This window comes from Anas acuta, chromosome 17 (assembly GCF_963932015.1).
Source record: "Anas acuta chromosome 17, bAnaAcu1.1, whole genome shotgun sequence".
Lineage (NCBI taxonomy): Eukaryota > Metazoa > Chordata > Aves > Anseriformes > Anatidae > Anas > Anas acuta.
The window spans coordinates 9,963,646-9,978,999 of NC_088995.1; the positions used below are offsets into that span (position 1 = coordinate 9,963,646).

The window sequence follows — 15,354 nt, forward strand, 5'->3', positions numbered from 1 at the left end:
CCTCTCGCAGGTAAGCACAGGCCCGAGTTTGCACGTGCGTTGCGTGTTAAAGAAGAAAAGAGGCGTTGGATTTTGTACAGGGCTTTTAGTAGAGGAAATTGAAAAATATGTATCTGACATATCTGAAGACTCGGTTCCAACTCGCCTCCTGATTATTCCAGCTGCTCCCCAGATGTCAAAGGGAACCAGGCACTGAAACAGAGGAACGCGTTTGTTTTAACAGGTCCTAACTTCAGTCATGCTAAAGAACAAAGAGCCCTGAGTTTGTCTCGACTTTTATTCCACTGGTAACGTGCACATCTACTGACCGCCCGCCAGCCTGCCCGCAGGTGAGCCGCTTCCCTTCACACAGGGCGGGACGCGCGGGCTGGGGCCGCCGGGCCCCGCCGCTCCCCCGCTCCGCCAGGAGTCGCTGCCGCGGGGGGCGGCCCCTTCCCTTCCCTTCCTTCCCTTTCCCTCCCATCCTTTTCTTTTTCTTTTCCTTCCCCTTCCCTTCCGGAGCCGTGCCCCGGCAGCGCAAGGGGGGCCGCGGCCTCCCGCCCAGGTGCGGGACGCCCCTCGCAGCGCCTCAGCGCCCCCCGCCGCCATTTCCCGGCCCGGGGCGCCGGAGCCCCGCGGAGCTGCGAGGTGTGTGTGAGGTGTGTGTGAGGTGTGTGTGAGGTGTGTGTGAGGTGTGTGTGAGGTGTGTGTGAGTGTAATCGCGGTTATGTGCTGCTCGACCTGGTTTTGCAGCACGCCCGCCCTGTGTTTTCTCCCCTCTAGGCCAACAGCGGGTTGTCCCCCGTGAGCTGCGTGCTGTGGCTGCAGGAGGCTGCACCGAGCCGCCGGGCGGTGCGGGGCTCGCCGGCCGAAGATGAGGACCGTGCTGATGGTCGCCGAGAAGCCTTCGCTGGCTCAGTCCATCGCCAAGATCCTTTCCAGGGGTAGGAGAGAAAATAAATTGGTTTCAGGCTTTCTCTTCTGCCAGGCTTCACGGGAGGCAAAGTGAGGTTTAGATGCACCCAGGTGGGCTGCTTGGTCTCTGGGGCAGCGCTCACCTGCGAGCAGTGCCTTAGCACAGGTTGCAGCTCTGGCAATAACTGTGTGGTGTTCCGTTCTCCTCATTTTATTCTTTTTATTTTAATGTGCTAGTGACTGTTCAATTTTATAACTGGAACATTTGTAGCTGTAGCGTATTGTGGTGCACGTGCTTTCTGGAAAGTGCCAACCAAGCACCTAGTTGCTTTTCAGGGATTTTTGAAGCTATGGCAAATGTTTTATAAATCGCGTGGAGAACAGAATGAGTTAATTGTTATCTGGACTGACCCAGAAAACGGGTTGTATTTACGTAAGAAACTCCTGGTGGGAGGGAAAAAGTAAAGGAGATTCTGAATAGTTTTGGTGGAAAACGAAGTCTGTTAGAAAAAGTTCTAAAGTGATAATTGACTGGAAAAAAACTCAATCGGAGAGTAGAATTTTGTGACCAGGAAGACTCTAGCTGTCAGACCTAGAAAATAGGGAAAAAAAATAACAAGAAATAATGGTTATTTCATTGGGTGATTTGTGTTTGTTTTAAATCCCATTGATATTTATGATCTTATTCCTACAGGAAACATGTCCTCTCGCAAAGGACTGAATGGTGCATGCTCTGTGCATGAGTACACCGGATCGTTTATAGGACAGAGTGCCCATTTCAAGATGACATCTGTGTGTGGTCACGTCATGACTTTGGATTTCATAGGTATTTGTTCACAAAATGTTCTAAGTGATGTGATTTGTAAAATTGTCAAGGACATAACTATTTCCATGATCACTGTTTTCTTCAGGAAGAGCATTAAAGAAAACTAAAGAGGAAAGGAGGGTGACAAGATTGTTTATGCGCAGTAGTTCTTAGCTTGTTTCTAGTCTTCTGGCTGACTTCTTGCATGACTGTAGGCATGCAACTTATGTTTTCAGTACCTGAATTGTATTACTGGAAAAAGAAGGCGGATAAAGTCAGTTTATTAAGCATTAAAAATATTTTGCTACTTTGGATGAAAGGTAATTCAGGAATACAGAGTCCAAAGGCATAATCTCTAAAGCACTATAGTGAGCTAGGACAAAATAGAGTGTGAATGTGGTACAGATCATGTGCGAGGAATCCTGTCACTAACTTGCATTGAAGTGTTGAATTAATCACGTGAGTACTCTTTTTTCTCTGATCCTAACTACCTCACAATTTTGAGAACTAAGTTCTGAGTTATTTATGCAGTGCTTTAAAGAGGTACAGTATCATGTAATTGCTAACTGTTATCACCAACAAGTACTTCTGGGAAATGGAAATGAACAAATGCAACGATATGAGAAAGTGATGACACAGGAAGCTGCACAGCATAACAGGGCTGAGACATAATAACTGGCCATAAGTAATGAGCAGTAAAACGGTCTGCAGTGTGCTCCTTTTATGTGTGCTGTGAAAACAAGGAAAAATAGCTCCCCCCTTGTCATGACCGGGTTAACTGTACAAAGAGGCTTTTTAATAGCTCATGTTAAAATTACTGAAAGGTGTATAGTGTTTTTTTCTTTTGTCTATCATGTCTCAAAATTAGAGCTGCTATTCACACAAAAAGTTAAGGGGTCCCTAGATAACCAGTAAAGCACGATATATTAGGATAGAAGGCTTTCCAAGACAAATTTTGAAAGCCAAGCATTTTATGAAATAATGTTTTGTTTTGCTTTTTTAAATATATGTTTACAGCTTAACTTAATGCACTTCTGCTTTTCAGGAAAATACAACAGTTGGGACAAGGTGGATCCAGCAGAACTTTTCAGTAAAGCTCCCACAGAAAAGAAAGAAGCTAATCCCAAACTGAGCATGGTGAAGTTTTTACAGGTATGCTTTCTTATGAGATGTATTTGAGATGCATCTTTCAGTTTTGTCATTCTTTTGGTTTATTTCCTCTGGAGCATATTCTCTTCAAGGATAATGTTGTCGTTATTCTTCCTCTGTTGAACACAAAGTGGTGAGATCTATTTTTATTGTTCCAAGAAAAGTGAAATAAATGAAATTATTCTGTGGTTCTGGAAAGCAATAAAAAATACTACTAATTTTCAAAAAATGGTGTAACGGTATTTTGCTCTGAATTAGCCTGGCTTTATTTATAAAAATAAAAATCTTACAGTTTAGCTAGCACTGTTTAAGAACCAGAAATATAACCCTTTACCAGCTCTTAGAGTGGATCAGTTATCTTCACTCTAATATAAGAAATCGAGACTGTTTTCACCATAGATGGTCTTCTATTGGAGGGTAATGCCAAAGGATTCCCTGTACTTCAAAATATTTGCTACATACCTTCCCTCTACTGAGATAAACAGGCCATCAGAAGGCACTGTTCATCACATTGTAGGCTGTTGAATGGTTGATTTATTTATATTTTCCTACTTCATTATAGTGGGCAGCGTTTGGCAGCACGTTATGCAATATTCTAGAGTTGCTCTAGAGTAAAAGATAAATGAGTACATTCCTAAATGAGAGCTTTCTTCCCTGCAGAGAGTGGCTTTTTGTTAAAGATTAGATCTTTTTTTTTTTTAAAAAAACAAAACAAAAAAACAACGCATTGGTTTGTATGCCTTCTGAAATCTTTGCCTTGTTGAACTGACACATGCCTTTGCTTTTTTATTTTTTTTGTCGGTCAATATCTTGCTTCTCAAAATTGGAGTGTTGGATACATGTTTGGCTCATAGCAGCACATGCAAGGCCTGGCTTGTAAATGCTTTAAAATGTCTCTGATTATTGGTCACTTCTCACATGTACTGAGAGGAGAGTTGTCATTTGGATGCCTTTTCAAAATAATACTGTTTCTGGAAAGCAGGTATTTGTGGTATAAAACTGATTTCTGTAAGGTAAATGTAGACTTCATGGTATCTTTACGAGCTAGGAAAGTGGTTCTTGATGTTTTATATATATAAGTTATTTTTTAAAAATGATGTGGGAATTAAGATGCAGAAAGAGGAAGGAACTGTGCCCAAAGTTGCGTGCATAGACTGGGTCAGGTTCATATCCTGCAGAAAATTATCTTGTAGGCAGACTTCTGGTCCCATGAACCACAGCTTGCTTCTTTCTTCAACCACTGTTTAAGTACGGCAGACTTCTTGTCACTTCTAATATATTCTTCCAACCTTTTTTGCACCAAATGATTTACCTATGAAATAGAAATAAAAGCTATACAGTTAGTGAGATTTTTTTGAGTTGCTGAAGAACTGTGCTAATTTCTTTCACAGGTGGAGGGAAGAGGCTGTGATTGCATTGTCTTGTGGTTGGACTGTGATAAGGAAGGAGAAAACATCTGTTTTGAAGTAAGATTTTGTTCTAAGATTCGTAATGCTGCAATATATTCATTTGTGGCATACAGTACTACCATTATGTTATTCTGATGTACTGATATACAGTACAATTTAAACTAAGTTGAATAAAGATTCAAAGGCATGGAGGGCCTTGGTGGAAATAAATGTTTTTGAACTCTAAGTTGTCAGTTAAAAAGTATAAACAATTTCATAGATGTTGCTCATCTGAGATGAATAAGAAGGTCTCTTAAAAGTTCAAACATTCCAGTGCTTTGAGAATCAGACTGTTTCAAAGCTGGAGTAGTTATTTTGCTATCTGTATAAAACTTAATTTCTATCATCCTTATTTCATTAGGTGATTAGACACTTTTGAGCTAAGAGGCTGCTTTTAAGCAGCAAGAGTTTAAGCAGCTTAGTGGCTGCTTACAGCAGCAAGAGTTTGGACTCTGCCCACAATAGGTATAGAACTAAAATTTTGCACAAAGATTATTTTTTAAATATCCTATTCCTTAAAAAAAAAAAAAAAAAAAAAGAACTTCATTTTATCAAGTATTTAAGTTCTTTAAATACCACCATTTCATAACTGTGCCCTGGTAATACATAGAAGTAAACTGGGATAGAAACAGATATATGCTCACCGAAAGATGCTGCAGCTGCACTGGTGGATTTATTCGCTCTTAGCTAAGAATAGTGCTTCACTTCCGGCAGTTGCTGTTTAATAAATAAATCCTTCAATTTTGCCCATTCCTAATACACTCCTGAGAGCATGACAAATACTGGTTTTATCAGTTAATGTATTGCCATGACGTCTTCTGAATGAAGAAAATTACGTGTCAGCAAACATTTTGTGGGGAGTGTTTTTTTTTTTCCTTCCTCTAAAGAGAAAAAATGACTACAGCCCTTAGCTTTCAATTACTTACAAAATATGCTTCTGATCTTCATTAGGTTCTTGATGCCGTTCTTCCTGTTATGAACAAACCTCGTAGCACCGAAAGGACGATTTATAGAGCTAAATTCAGTTCCATTACTGACACAGACATCTGCAATGCCATGAATCATTTGGGAGAACCCAATCGCAATGAAGCTCTGTCAGTGGATGCCCGCCAGGAGCTGGACCTTAGAATTGGCTGTGCATTTACAAGGTGACAGCACAGATTACAGACGGTTTTGTGAAAGGTTCAGCAATACTGCTCTGTCCACAAAATATGCCTTAAAGCTGTAGTGGCTAATTCTGCTGAGCACCAAACCAAACAATTTTATGCATGGACAAATAAAAAGAAATTTATAGAAAGTGTTACGGCTTTAACTGAGCTAAGATAAAGTACATCAGCAGCTGTTACATACTCTTCCTTTATGACTCGCTCCCACATTTCTTTCTGAATAAACAAGATTCTGTGAGGCAAAGTATTTATGACTTCTTTAGCTTTAAGACTTGATGTTTCTGAGATTGCTTTTTTTTTTTTGACAAATACCTGAATGACTTAATAGATTATTCATTTATGTCTATAAAAGTTTGTGAAATTTTTTGCTTTTAATGGGAATGAGCATATTAATGTACTTGTTCCTGTATTTTTTTTTCTTAGATTTCAGACTAAGTATTTTCAGGGGAAATATGGAAATTTAGACAGCTCTCTCATCTCCTTTGGGCCATGTCAGACGCCAACACTTGGATTCTGTGTTGAAAGGCATGACAAAATCCAGTCATTTAAGCCTGAGACTTACTGGGTGCTGCAAGCTAAAGTAAGCTTTACAATACTTGTTTGGTAAAAATATGTGTTCCTCGTATACAAAGAAATGTGCTTATTTCCATTTTGTCCATTCATAAATTTGTAGCTGCTGACAAGAATTCACAATGCCTACAATTTACTTGTGTGCTTTCATTCAGTTCACATGTGTGTCACCACTCTCTCTAGAACAGATTCCAGGATGTCAGTTTTTTGTATTAAAGTGGTTATTGTGTGCTGCTTATAAGAATTCTTCAGCATTAACCAGCTAAGCTTAGACTCAGCCAGAAAGACTACTTGAAACGGTTTGCTTTTGTTCCCTGGGGTCCTTGGACTGACTGTGGTGTTAATTTGAATCCAAGAATTAATTAGGCTGCCAGCAAACATTGGCATTGCTGAGTATTGGAATTTTAAAGCAAATAAAATGCTCATTGTGTTAATTGGCAATTGAGTCCTCTGAATACTTTGGCAGCTTATGGCAGTTTTATAGCCTTGCTGCTGTCCAAGCTCTGAGAGCAAACTAACATGATTTTACTGCTTGTGATGACAAGGATTGTTTAAACAAATAAAAGATAGATGGTAAAAAGTTGCCATTTTTAGATTTTAAAATAAATAATAATAGAAGAAGAAATCTAGCATCTACTCTCACCTGTTCTCTGATGCATCTCATGTGTGTCATACCAGGAAGTATTTGTTGCCTGTTTTAAGAGTTTCATGCGCTCATATTGTCTGGTTCATATTTATTTTTGTATGTGGGGCTTGAAACATGACCTAGTTACATTTTACTTTTAATACAAAGAATTAGTTTAGCTAGATCAAAATGATAAGCTTTAAATTTCAGCCTGCTTCAGCCCTTGCTATTCCTAGCACTAAAATAAGTATGGTATTTCAGTTAACTGCAAGAATAATTCTAGTCACTCTCATGGCCCCTGAACTCAACATACTCTGTCTTTCTCAGAAGTCCCTGGGAAAAAGAGTATAACTGCATGCTTGGAGCACTTGTGTTGCAGAACGAGTATTATTAGGGTTTGCTTGCTGGATTGTTGTTGGAATTTTGCATTCTCACACTTTCAGTAATAGTGTTGGTGGCAATTAATTTTTTTTTTGTCCATTAGGTGAATCCTGAGAAAGAAAGTTCTCTGACTTTGGATTGGGATAGAGTGAGGGTGTTTGATCGTGAGATTGCTCAAATGTTCCTGAATATAACGAAGATGGCAAAAGAAGCAAAGGTATGAATACGTATGAAGTGTTGATAGAGCATGTTTCACATTAATGAAATACTGTGTCATATCTCATCTGCTGCATGTTGTTTTTTGTTAAAAAGGGGTGTAGAATATCATCTGTATCTTCTTTTTTATTATTATTTATTCCATTCAACTTTGTCTAGAAGAGAATAAAAGGCAAGAGGTTCTTGATTGTAGTTCATATTATGCTAGTGTGGTCATCTCAACAGAAAGCCCATTCTTAATATTGACTTCGGAAATGATCATCATTGATGATAGAAAGTCTTCATTACTAAACCTGCTGAGAAATACAGTTCAGAACTCTCCGAGCAGACCTCTTATTTCCCATGAGACACTGTATAAATCAGAATTTAATTACTTATATGGCAATATTCCTGCAGTTAAATTTTTAATCATGTGTATGGTACAGTCTTTATAGCCAATTAACTTGTAATTCTGTTCTGTTCAATACTTGTTTGGCAGTATGTTTGGATTTAAGTGTTTACAGCCATCAGGGTTCAAAGACTGCATAATGCTTTTAAAAATCTGGATCCTTATAGTTAGGACCATTACTTGGATTAAGCATTAAATCCTTGCACCACCGACATATGTGCTGCTTAGTTAAATGAGAAGTAAGATAGCAATAAGCTACCTTGCTGCATTTCCACTTGCAGGTCTAATCATATAGCACAAAGGAACCTCAGGACTATAACTTTAGAATTTGGTAAAACTGTCTATAGTCAGATTTCCTAAAGTAAAAATACGTGTATATTGGTGGTTACTGCTCTAAGAAAAAAAACATATGAGAGCAACTGGTAATGTTAGGTACACCATGTGGTTTTAGTCATAATGGAAGTGATATATTTATCAGTTACCAAACTTCAAAACTTTTACTGGAAAACTACTATTTTCTAGGTAGAATCTGTGAGTAAAAAAGAGAAGGTGAAGCAGAGACCACTGGCTCTGAACACGGTAGAAATGCTACGAGTGGCCAGTGCTGCTTTAGGTATGTGTACAAGTTCAGATTTTCACACCGATTTAAAGCAAAATACCTTGGCTTCTCAGCAGAAATAAGTATATACATATTTTGATAGCATCCTTTCCCTATAATGTATCATTTTGGGGGAATGAACAAGTTTAGAAAGCATGTCAAAAGCGAAGTGCTGGGTAAGATCAAGGTGACAGAAGTCTTACAGAAAGGCCGAACTGATTTATTTAAATGCTTCGATAATGAATACTTCTAGACACAGCAAACAAAATCATGTACATATCACTGTGATTATGATTTCCTTCTCTCATACCCCTTCTCAGGAATGGGTCCGCAACATGCCATGCAAATAGCAGAGCGTCTTTATATGCAGGGTTACATTAGCTACCCTCGAACAGAAACTACCCATTATCCAGAAAACTTTGACTTGAAAGGATGTTTGAGACAACAAGCCAATAATCCCTACTGGGCAGAAACTGTGAGTACATGAAGCAAAACCTGTACTGTTCAACAGATTGTTCTCTACTCTGTGTTTCAGATACGTCTTACCTGGTATGTCTTGGTCTGTAGATTTTTGCAAACAGTTAATGTCTGTAATTGCTTCTATTTATGGACATAGTATTGTTATGAATTTGATATGAAAAGTTTCTTAACCTGATAATAGAGACCTGTTATCCACTTCAGTCTATTTCCTCTCTTGTCCTTCACCAGGTAAAAGCATTGCTATCAGAAGGCATTAATCGTCCAAGGAAAGGCCATGATGCAGGGGACCATCCTCCCATCACTCCAATGAAAGCTGCAACAGAAGCAGAATTGGGTATAGACAAATTGAGTAGCACTAGAACACTACAAGGAAACTGGTTCCTTGGGTTATAGGGACTGGGTTGAAAATCCCTGAGTTTTAACATAAAATATAATTATCTGAATTTCAGGAACGGGCGAGAGAGCAGACTTTCTTAACTTTAATTTCTGATAACAGTGAAGATCAGAGCTGGTCTGCTCTTCACTAATTGATCCTTAGCACCCCTAAAACTGTTAAGAACAAGGAGTAGCCAACTTAACACTGTATTTCAAACTTCCCTTTAGAGAAATTTGCCCCATAGTAGTAGCTCCTAAATACTGAAACTTGATTGTATGTTTCTGTTTGTAAATCAGACTTTAACTGTATTTTAAATTGGGTTTCTATGGTTTGTGTTACTTACATTAAAATGTAAGATTTGACTTTATGTTGTAATCCCTCAAAAGGTAATTTAAAACTTATAAGAAAATACAGTAAATGGATTGTGCTGTTCATTAGGAATAACGAAAATTGTTGTAGAACACTGGTAAATTCCGATTTTCAGGAATCAGTGAAATAAACTCTGATATTCAAACTTTTAACATACTTAGTTTTTCTAACTGTAAAGGTTATTAAATGGCCATGTATTAAGTCGCCACAGCTAGATGGTATATTGAAAGCACAAGTTCGTGTTCGTAGCAGTATAACGTCTCTACTACATGATTTTGATGGACTTTTGAATTTTATTTTCTTTCATGTACCAGTTTTTCCTGTGATAGACATGGAAATCTGGTGAAAAATTTAGTGCAAATTTTATGTAGAGCTGCAGGACCTGATTTGTGGGACTAAGATTTTGTTTATCTTCAGGTGGAGATGGATGGCGACTGTATGAGTACATAACTAGGCATTTTATTGCCACCGTGAGCGCTGATTGCAAGTACCTACAAACCACCATTTCTTTCAGTATCGGCCCTGAACGGTTTACCTGTATTGGAAAACTGGTAACTTCACCAGGTAAGACTAGCCAGGAAGTAAGTAGCTAGCTACAGATTATTATTTTTCCCATATATACATTGAATGGATATAAAAGTGAAGTTTTGGGGTCAAATACAATTTTGAAGACTTTTTATTTTTGCAGCCATTAAAGTCACAAGGACCAAACCTTTGTCTTCGTTTCCATACTTCAATTACACTAGAAAAAGTCCTATTTTTCATGTAGTAGTCTCAAGAATTAATGCTGCACTTGCCAGTATAAAGACAGTCTATTTATAGACAGCAAGTGTCTTTTGTGGTTTAGTTTATACAAAGATGGATTTTTTTTTCCCATTAGTGTAAGAAAATTGGTTACCACTCAGTAAGAAGAGTGTAGTACCCCACCACTGAGATTTTCATGGCAAGCAATCCCAATAGTCTTTATTATGTTAATACAACTTACTTTTTGCATTTTCTTAACAAGCTCTTCCCAGCCATTTGGTAAGACTTCTGGAACTGTGCTTTCATTCAAGGAAAGATTTTTGTTTTAATTTTTTTTTTTTTTTTTTTTACTCTCCATACATCATCCCTGACACAAGTCACCCACAAAACAGATTTGATGCAGTGTTGTGGGAGATTTTGTCTCTTGATATAGTATTTCAAATATTGTCTGCGTGGTATGGCATCAGTCTGTATGTATGGCAAACTTTGATCTGTATAGTGAAGCCCGTGTTAAAATTAGAAGCATATATCTTGACCTTTTGAAAGCAGTGAAGATAATCTCTCATTACTTTGTTTACCTCCAGGGTTCACAGAAATTATGCCTTGGCACAGCATCCCATTAGAAGAGAGCCTTCCACACTGTGAGAAAGGAGATCTTTTTCCAATTGGTGAAATAAAATTGCTGGAAAAGCAAACCAGCCCTCCTGATTACCTGACAGAAGCAGAACTTATCACTCTGATGGAAAAGCATGGCATTGGTATGAACTCACTTAAATTACTTTATCCTGTAATGCATCTATCAAGAGAGCAAAGGGTCTGAATCATTTCTCTGAGCTATCTCTGTCAGCAGTGACCTTTTAGTATTCATTTGTATAGGTTCAGTAGTGATCCTTTTCCTTTTGAACCACAGTAGCACCTCTTAGTGGACAGTGGACTCTCTATTCCCAATATTCCTTTCCCCTTCTTATTCTTATGCCTAGTTTCTGGCTAAAGCAACATTCTTTCATAATCCATCATTGTCGCTTCTTTGTTAGAAAGAGCTGGTGTTGTGTGGAAGAATACATCTACTATTCTTAGGAATGATTACCTGTCAGAACAGCATGCTTCAGCTCTGCTGTCTCCAGTAGCCCTTCTGTATCTTATTATACAATTTATCACAATATTAATTTTCTTTTTCGATCTGACTTGCTTCATTCAATACATTTTCATAAACAAGTTCAGTCAAAAACAACATAGTCTCTAACTTCCCTGTATTTTTCCAGAACAAGTGATTGTGAGAATACCTATCTTCCCATCTCTAATTCCTTGGAAGAGATGAAAGAATTTAGGTCAAAATACATGTTTCAGACTTTTCATAACTGCAAAGGAACATAGGCGTTACTAGATAATTACCCATTGGAAACAGGGTAGCAATAAAAAGGTATATGCATTTTAAGCTAAGAAATGTTATAATATGACATAAAACCAGAGAAGTCAGAAATAATTAATTTGGTGAAAGCTTTGATGGATGTATTGTCTTCCTTTGCATGGCAGGAACTGATGCAAGTATTCCAGTCCACATCAACAACATTTGTCAGCGAAACTATGTCACGGTGGAGAGTGGTCGGAGACTAAAGCCTACAAATCTTGGAATTGTTCTGGTTCATGGTTATTACAAAATAGGTCAGTCAAATACTCTTCACCCAAAATCCATCCTCTTACCTTTTGGCTCCTTCAGTACGTCAAAGGCTGTTGTCACTGTAAAAGTAATGTTTGTGTCTGAAATGATGCATCTAGGAAAGTATTACTAATTCCACAAGCTATAATAATTAAAACTTGTTTGTGTCAGTTTATGTATGAGGCAATTTTCTACTGTTTCTGAATATTTCATTACTGCTTCGTTGCTGATATCTCTGGTTTTCTGTTAGATGCAGAATTAGTTCTTCCTACAATTCGCAGTGCTGTGGAAAAGCAACTCAACTTAATAGCTCTGGGTAAAGCAAATTACCATCAGGTCCTGGAGCACACCCTTGACATCTTCAAAAGGAAATTTCACTATTTTGTGGATTCTATTGCAGGTAAAACTTGTTTTACATGTAAAATTCTATGCAACTACTTAATTGTTGTAAAGACACTGTTAGAAAGTACCTAAGTATTAGGTTGCTTTTTCAGAGGTTTAGGCTCACTGAAAATCATGCTATGACTGGGAGTTTCCAGTCATATGAATTATTTCTCCAAAGAGAAATAAACTCAATCAAGTCTCTAAAATTCCATTTCAAACTTATTTGTGACTGTGTAGTGTTGAGTTCTGAAAAGCTGCAGACTTGCTGAAGTACTTACCCCAGTGTGTTCATGTATGTCTATTGAAAAACTCTTTAAATAAAAAGTCATCTTAAAGAGAGAAGAGCATTGTGAATAAGCTGTTCACAATAACTAGTTGAAATAAGCTGTTGACTATTCCCATTACATCTTCACGGGTCCTGTAGATGATTTTGTGCAAGGTTTCCTCCTAGGAATTAGAATTCTAACATAAATGTAATCATCTCTTCTGCAGGTATGGATGAGCTGATGGAAGTGTCTTTTTCACCCTTAGCTGCCACGGGTAAACCTCTTTCCCGCTGTGGCAAATGCCATCGTTTCATGAAGTATATTCAGGTAAGTTCATGTCACACTTGCATTTTAAACTTCACTTGCTGGCTGACATTGAGTTGAAACCCTTTTTCCGTTACTGAATTTGGATTCAAATGTGGTTGTCAAGAATGGATTTCTTGGGGAGGGGTGGAAAGACAAGAAGCCTGATGGAGCTTTTCCATGGGTTACAAACCAGAAAGTGGTCGCAGTTGAATTTCCTGTGAGTTTTGAACCCTACTGACAACACAGATGTTCTGGAGATTTATTTTCTCTTTCCAGGCCAAACCAAGTCGTCTGCACTGCTCTCACTGTGACGACACCTACAGTCTCCCACAGAATGGTACAATTAAACTCTACAAAGAGTTACGTTGCCCCCTGGATGACTTTGAGCTGGTGCTGTGGTCTTCTGGATCCAGAGGAAAGAGCTACCCTCTCTGTCCATACTGTTACAACCATCCTCCCTTCAGGGACATGAAAAAAGGTAGGAATTTTGTGAATATGCAGGTATCAACTTCACTTGAAATATATTAGGTACAGTCTTATGGACTGTACATTTAAAATGGTTTTTAATGAGGGCTGCCTAGTATAAAGGGCTACTCAAATTATATTAGATATCTAAAATTCATATCAAAATAGGTGAACAAAATGTGTTAGTTCTGAACACGATTACTTTTTGCTTTAATCACCACTGGCAAAGATGTTAGTCATCTTTGCAAAAGCTTCCCATGTATTTTATTGAATACAAGAGACTATTCTTATTACATTTACTGTAAGACAGAAGAGAGAGGCTAGTAAGTTTTAAACTGTTCTTGTTACTTCAGTAGCCCTAGAACCTAGTGAAAGCTGTTTTCACTGAAATAGCTGTGTTTTGTGCATGAATTCAAATACTGCAAGATTGGCTATTTTTGAAGTGACTTTTTTTTTTTAAATGGCTTATGTGGAATGGCTAGAGAAACACTGTACTGTTAGTCACATAGCCACGTCTTAAATTTTTAGAGAAATAACTCGGAAAGCTGAATGGACCACAACAGGTTTTATGAAGCCAAATAAGAAATTAACTTATGTGCATGAAGGTGACTTTTCTAATGCACCATATATGGATGGGATATAGTTTAAGGCCAGCCCTGAGAGTAGGGGAATTGTATTTTGATGCAAAGATAATGTCCTTTGACAACTTGTAGCACACTAAGGGGAAAAAGTAGCAGTTGGTATAACAAATGCCAGATCAAAACTTATTTAAGGTAGTGCTTGGAAGCTCTGACTGCATATCAGGAGCTTTTTGGCATCTTTTTATTACCATCTTTTAATTAAAAATGTCTTATGCTGCTAGCGTACAGTGCAAGTATTAAATGAAATAGCTAGGATCCGTACATTTCACTGAAAACAAGTTTTTTTAATCATTAATATATCCAAGGTTTATGTACTGTACAGTGGCATTGTCTGGGAATTCCGAAAGCCATTAATAAAAAAGAAAATAGAGGAAGGGATTATGCTGAGTATCTGAAAAAGGCAGATTGCCTTTAGGGGATATGTTCCTCTGTGCAGTGGTTTAGAAAACTTGTAATATACTAAGCTGTCTTTCAGTTCTGTGTTTCTCTTCCCGCAAACTATGTAGTGGTGCTGTAGAGGGTTCCTTGTGGTATAGTTTTACTCTTCTTCCACCAGGAATGGGCTGTAATGAATGCACCCACCCCACATGCCAGCATTCTCTTAGCATGCTTGGAATTGGGCAGTGCGTTGAATGTGAGAATGGGGTTCTGGTGCTAGACTCGACATCAGGTCCCAAGTGGAAGATGGCCTGCAACAAATGCAATGTGATCGTGCACTTCTTTGAGAATGCCCACAAAGTCCGAGTGTCACCAGAGACCTGTGACTTGTGTGATGCAGCCCTTGTGGACGTAGATTTTAACAAAGCCAAATCTCCTCTACCTGGTGATGAGACCCAGCATTCCGGCTGCGTATTCTGTGACCCTGTGTTTCAAGACCTGGTGGAGCTGAAACATGCAGCCATGAGGCACCCCATGCACCGTGGGGGACAAGGAAGAAGGCAAGGTCGAGGAAGAGGTAAAGGCCGGAGGCCTGGAGGAAGACCCAATCCAAAGAAACCCAAGGACAAAATGGCAGCTCTAGCCGCTTACTTTGTATAACTACTGCATAACACACAAAAAAAAAATAAACTTCTTATAAAAACTTGTTTCTCTTCAAGTTCATTTTAAGTATTTCTGATCTTTATCACTTTCCTGCCCTTAGAAAAGTTAAATGGGTATAACAGTCCGAGATTTAATCATGGTTTAATCAGCAAACAAACCTTCAGGATGATCAGTTAGTGACTAAGCCTTTAAGCTTTTAATTGGAATTCAATTGTCCAAGTGGACTTCACAAACAGGAAGGAGACTGAAAAAGTCTACCTATACTGTTACTTGTGGCTAAAAAAAGGAAATGAAATTTTCCTCTTCTGTCATTTCCAAAGCCTTTGTCAGCAGTACGAATGCCAGGAGTATAATAGCTGATTAAGATCAGTGTAACGCTGCTGCT

General features: G+C 38.4%; 1 protein-coding gene across 3 annotated transcripts; it reads left to right on the forward strand.

The window, feature by feature from the left end:
• Positions 1-444: 444 nt before the first annotated feature.
• Positions 445-15,009, forward strand: TOP3B (DNA topoisomerase III beta). Of its 3 annotated transcripts, none has more exons than XM_068654174.1 (18): positions 445-544; positions 763-923; positions 1,589-1,720; positions 2,745-2,851; positions 4,240-4,314; positions 5,248-5,444; positions 5,886-6,042; positions 7,142-7,255; positions 8,165-8,255; positions 8,561-8,715; positions 8,949-9,054; positions 9,883-10,029; positions 10,794-10,967; positions 11,743-11,871; positions 12,117-12,266; positions 12,743-12,843; positions 13,099-13,300; positions 14,485-15,009. In XM_068654174.1, the coding sequence occupies exons 2-18, from the start codon at positions 854-856 to the stop codon at positions 14,964-14,966; spliced, it is 2,589 nt and encodes an 862-aa protein (XP_068510275.1). In that variant the 5' UTR covers positions 445-544; positions 763-853; the 3' UTR covers positions 14,967-15,009. The 3 variants fall into 3 exon arrangements, with proteins under 3 accessions (XP_068510275.1, XP_068510274.1, XP_068510273.1); XM_068654173.1 differs by having other exon boundaries at positions 478-638; XM_068654172.1 differs by having other exon boundaries at positions 478-627.
• The last annotated feature ends 345 nt before the right edge of the window (positions 15,010-15,354 follow it).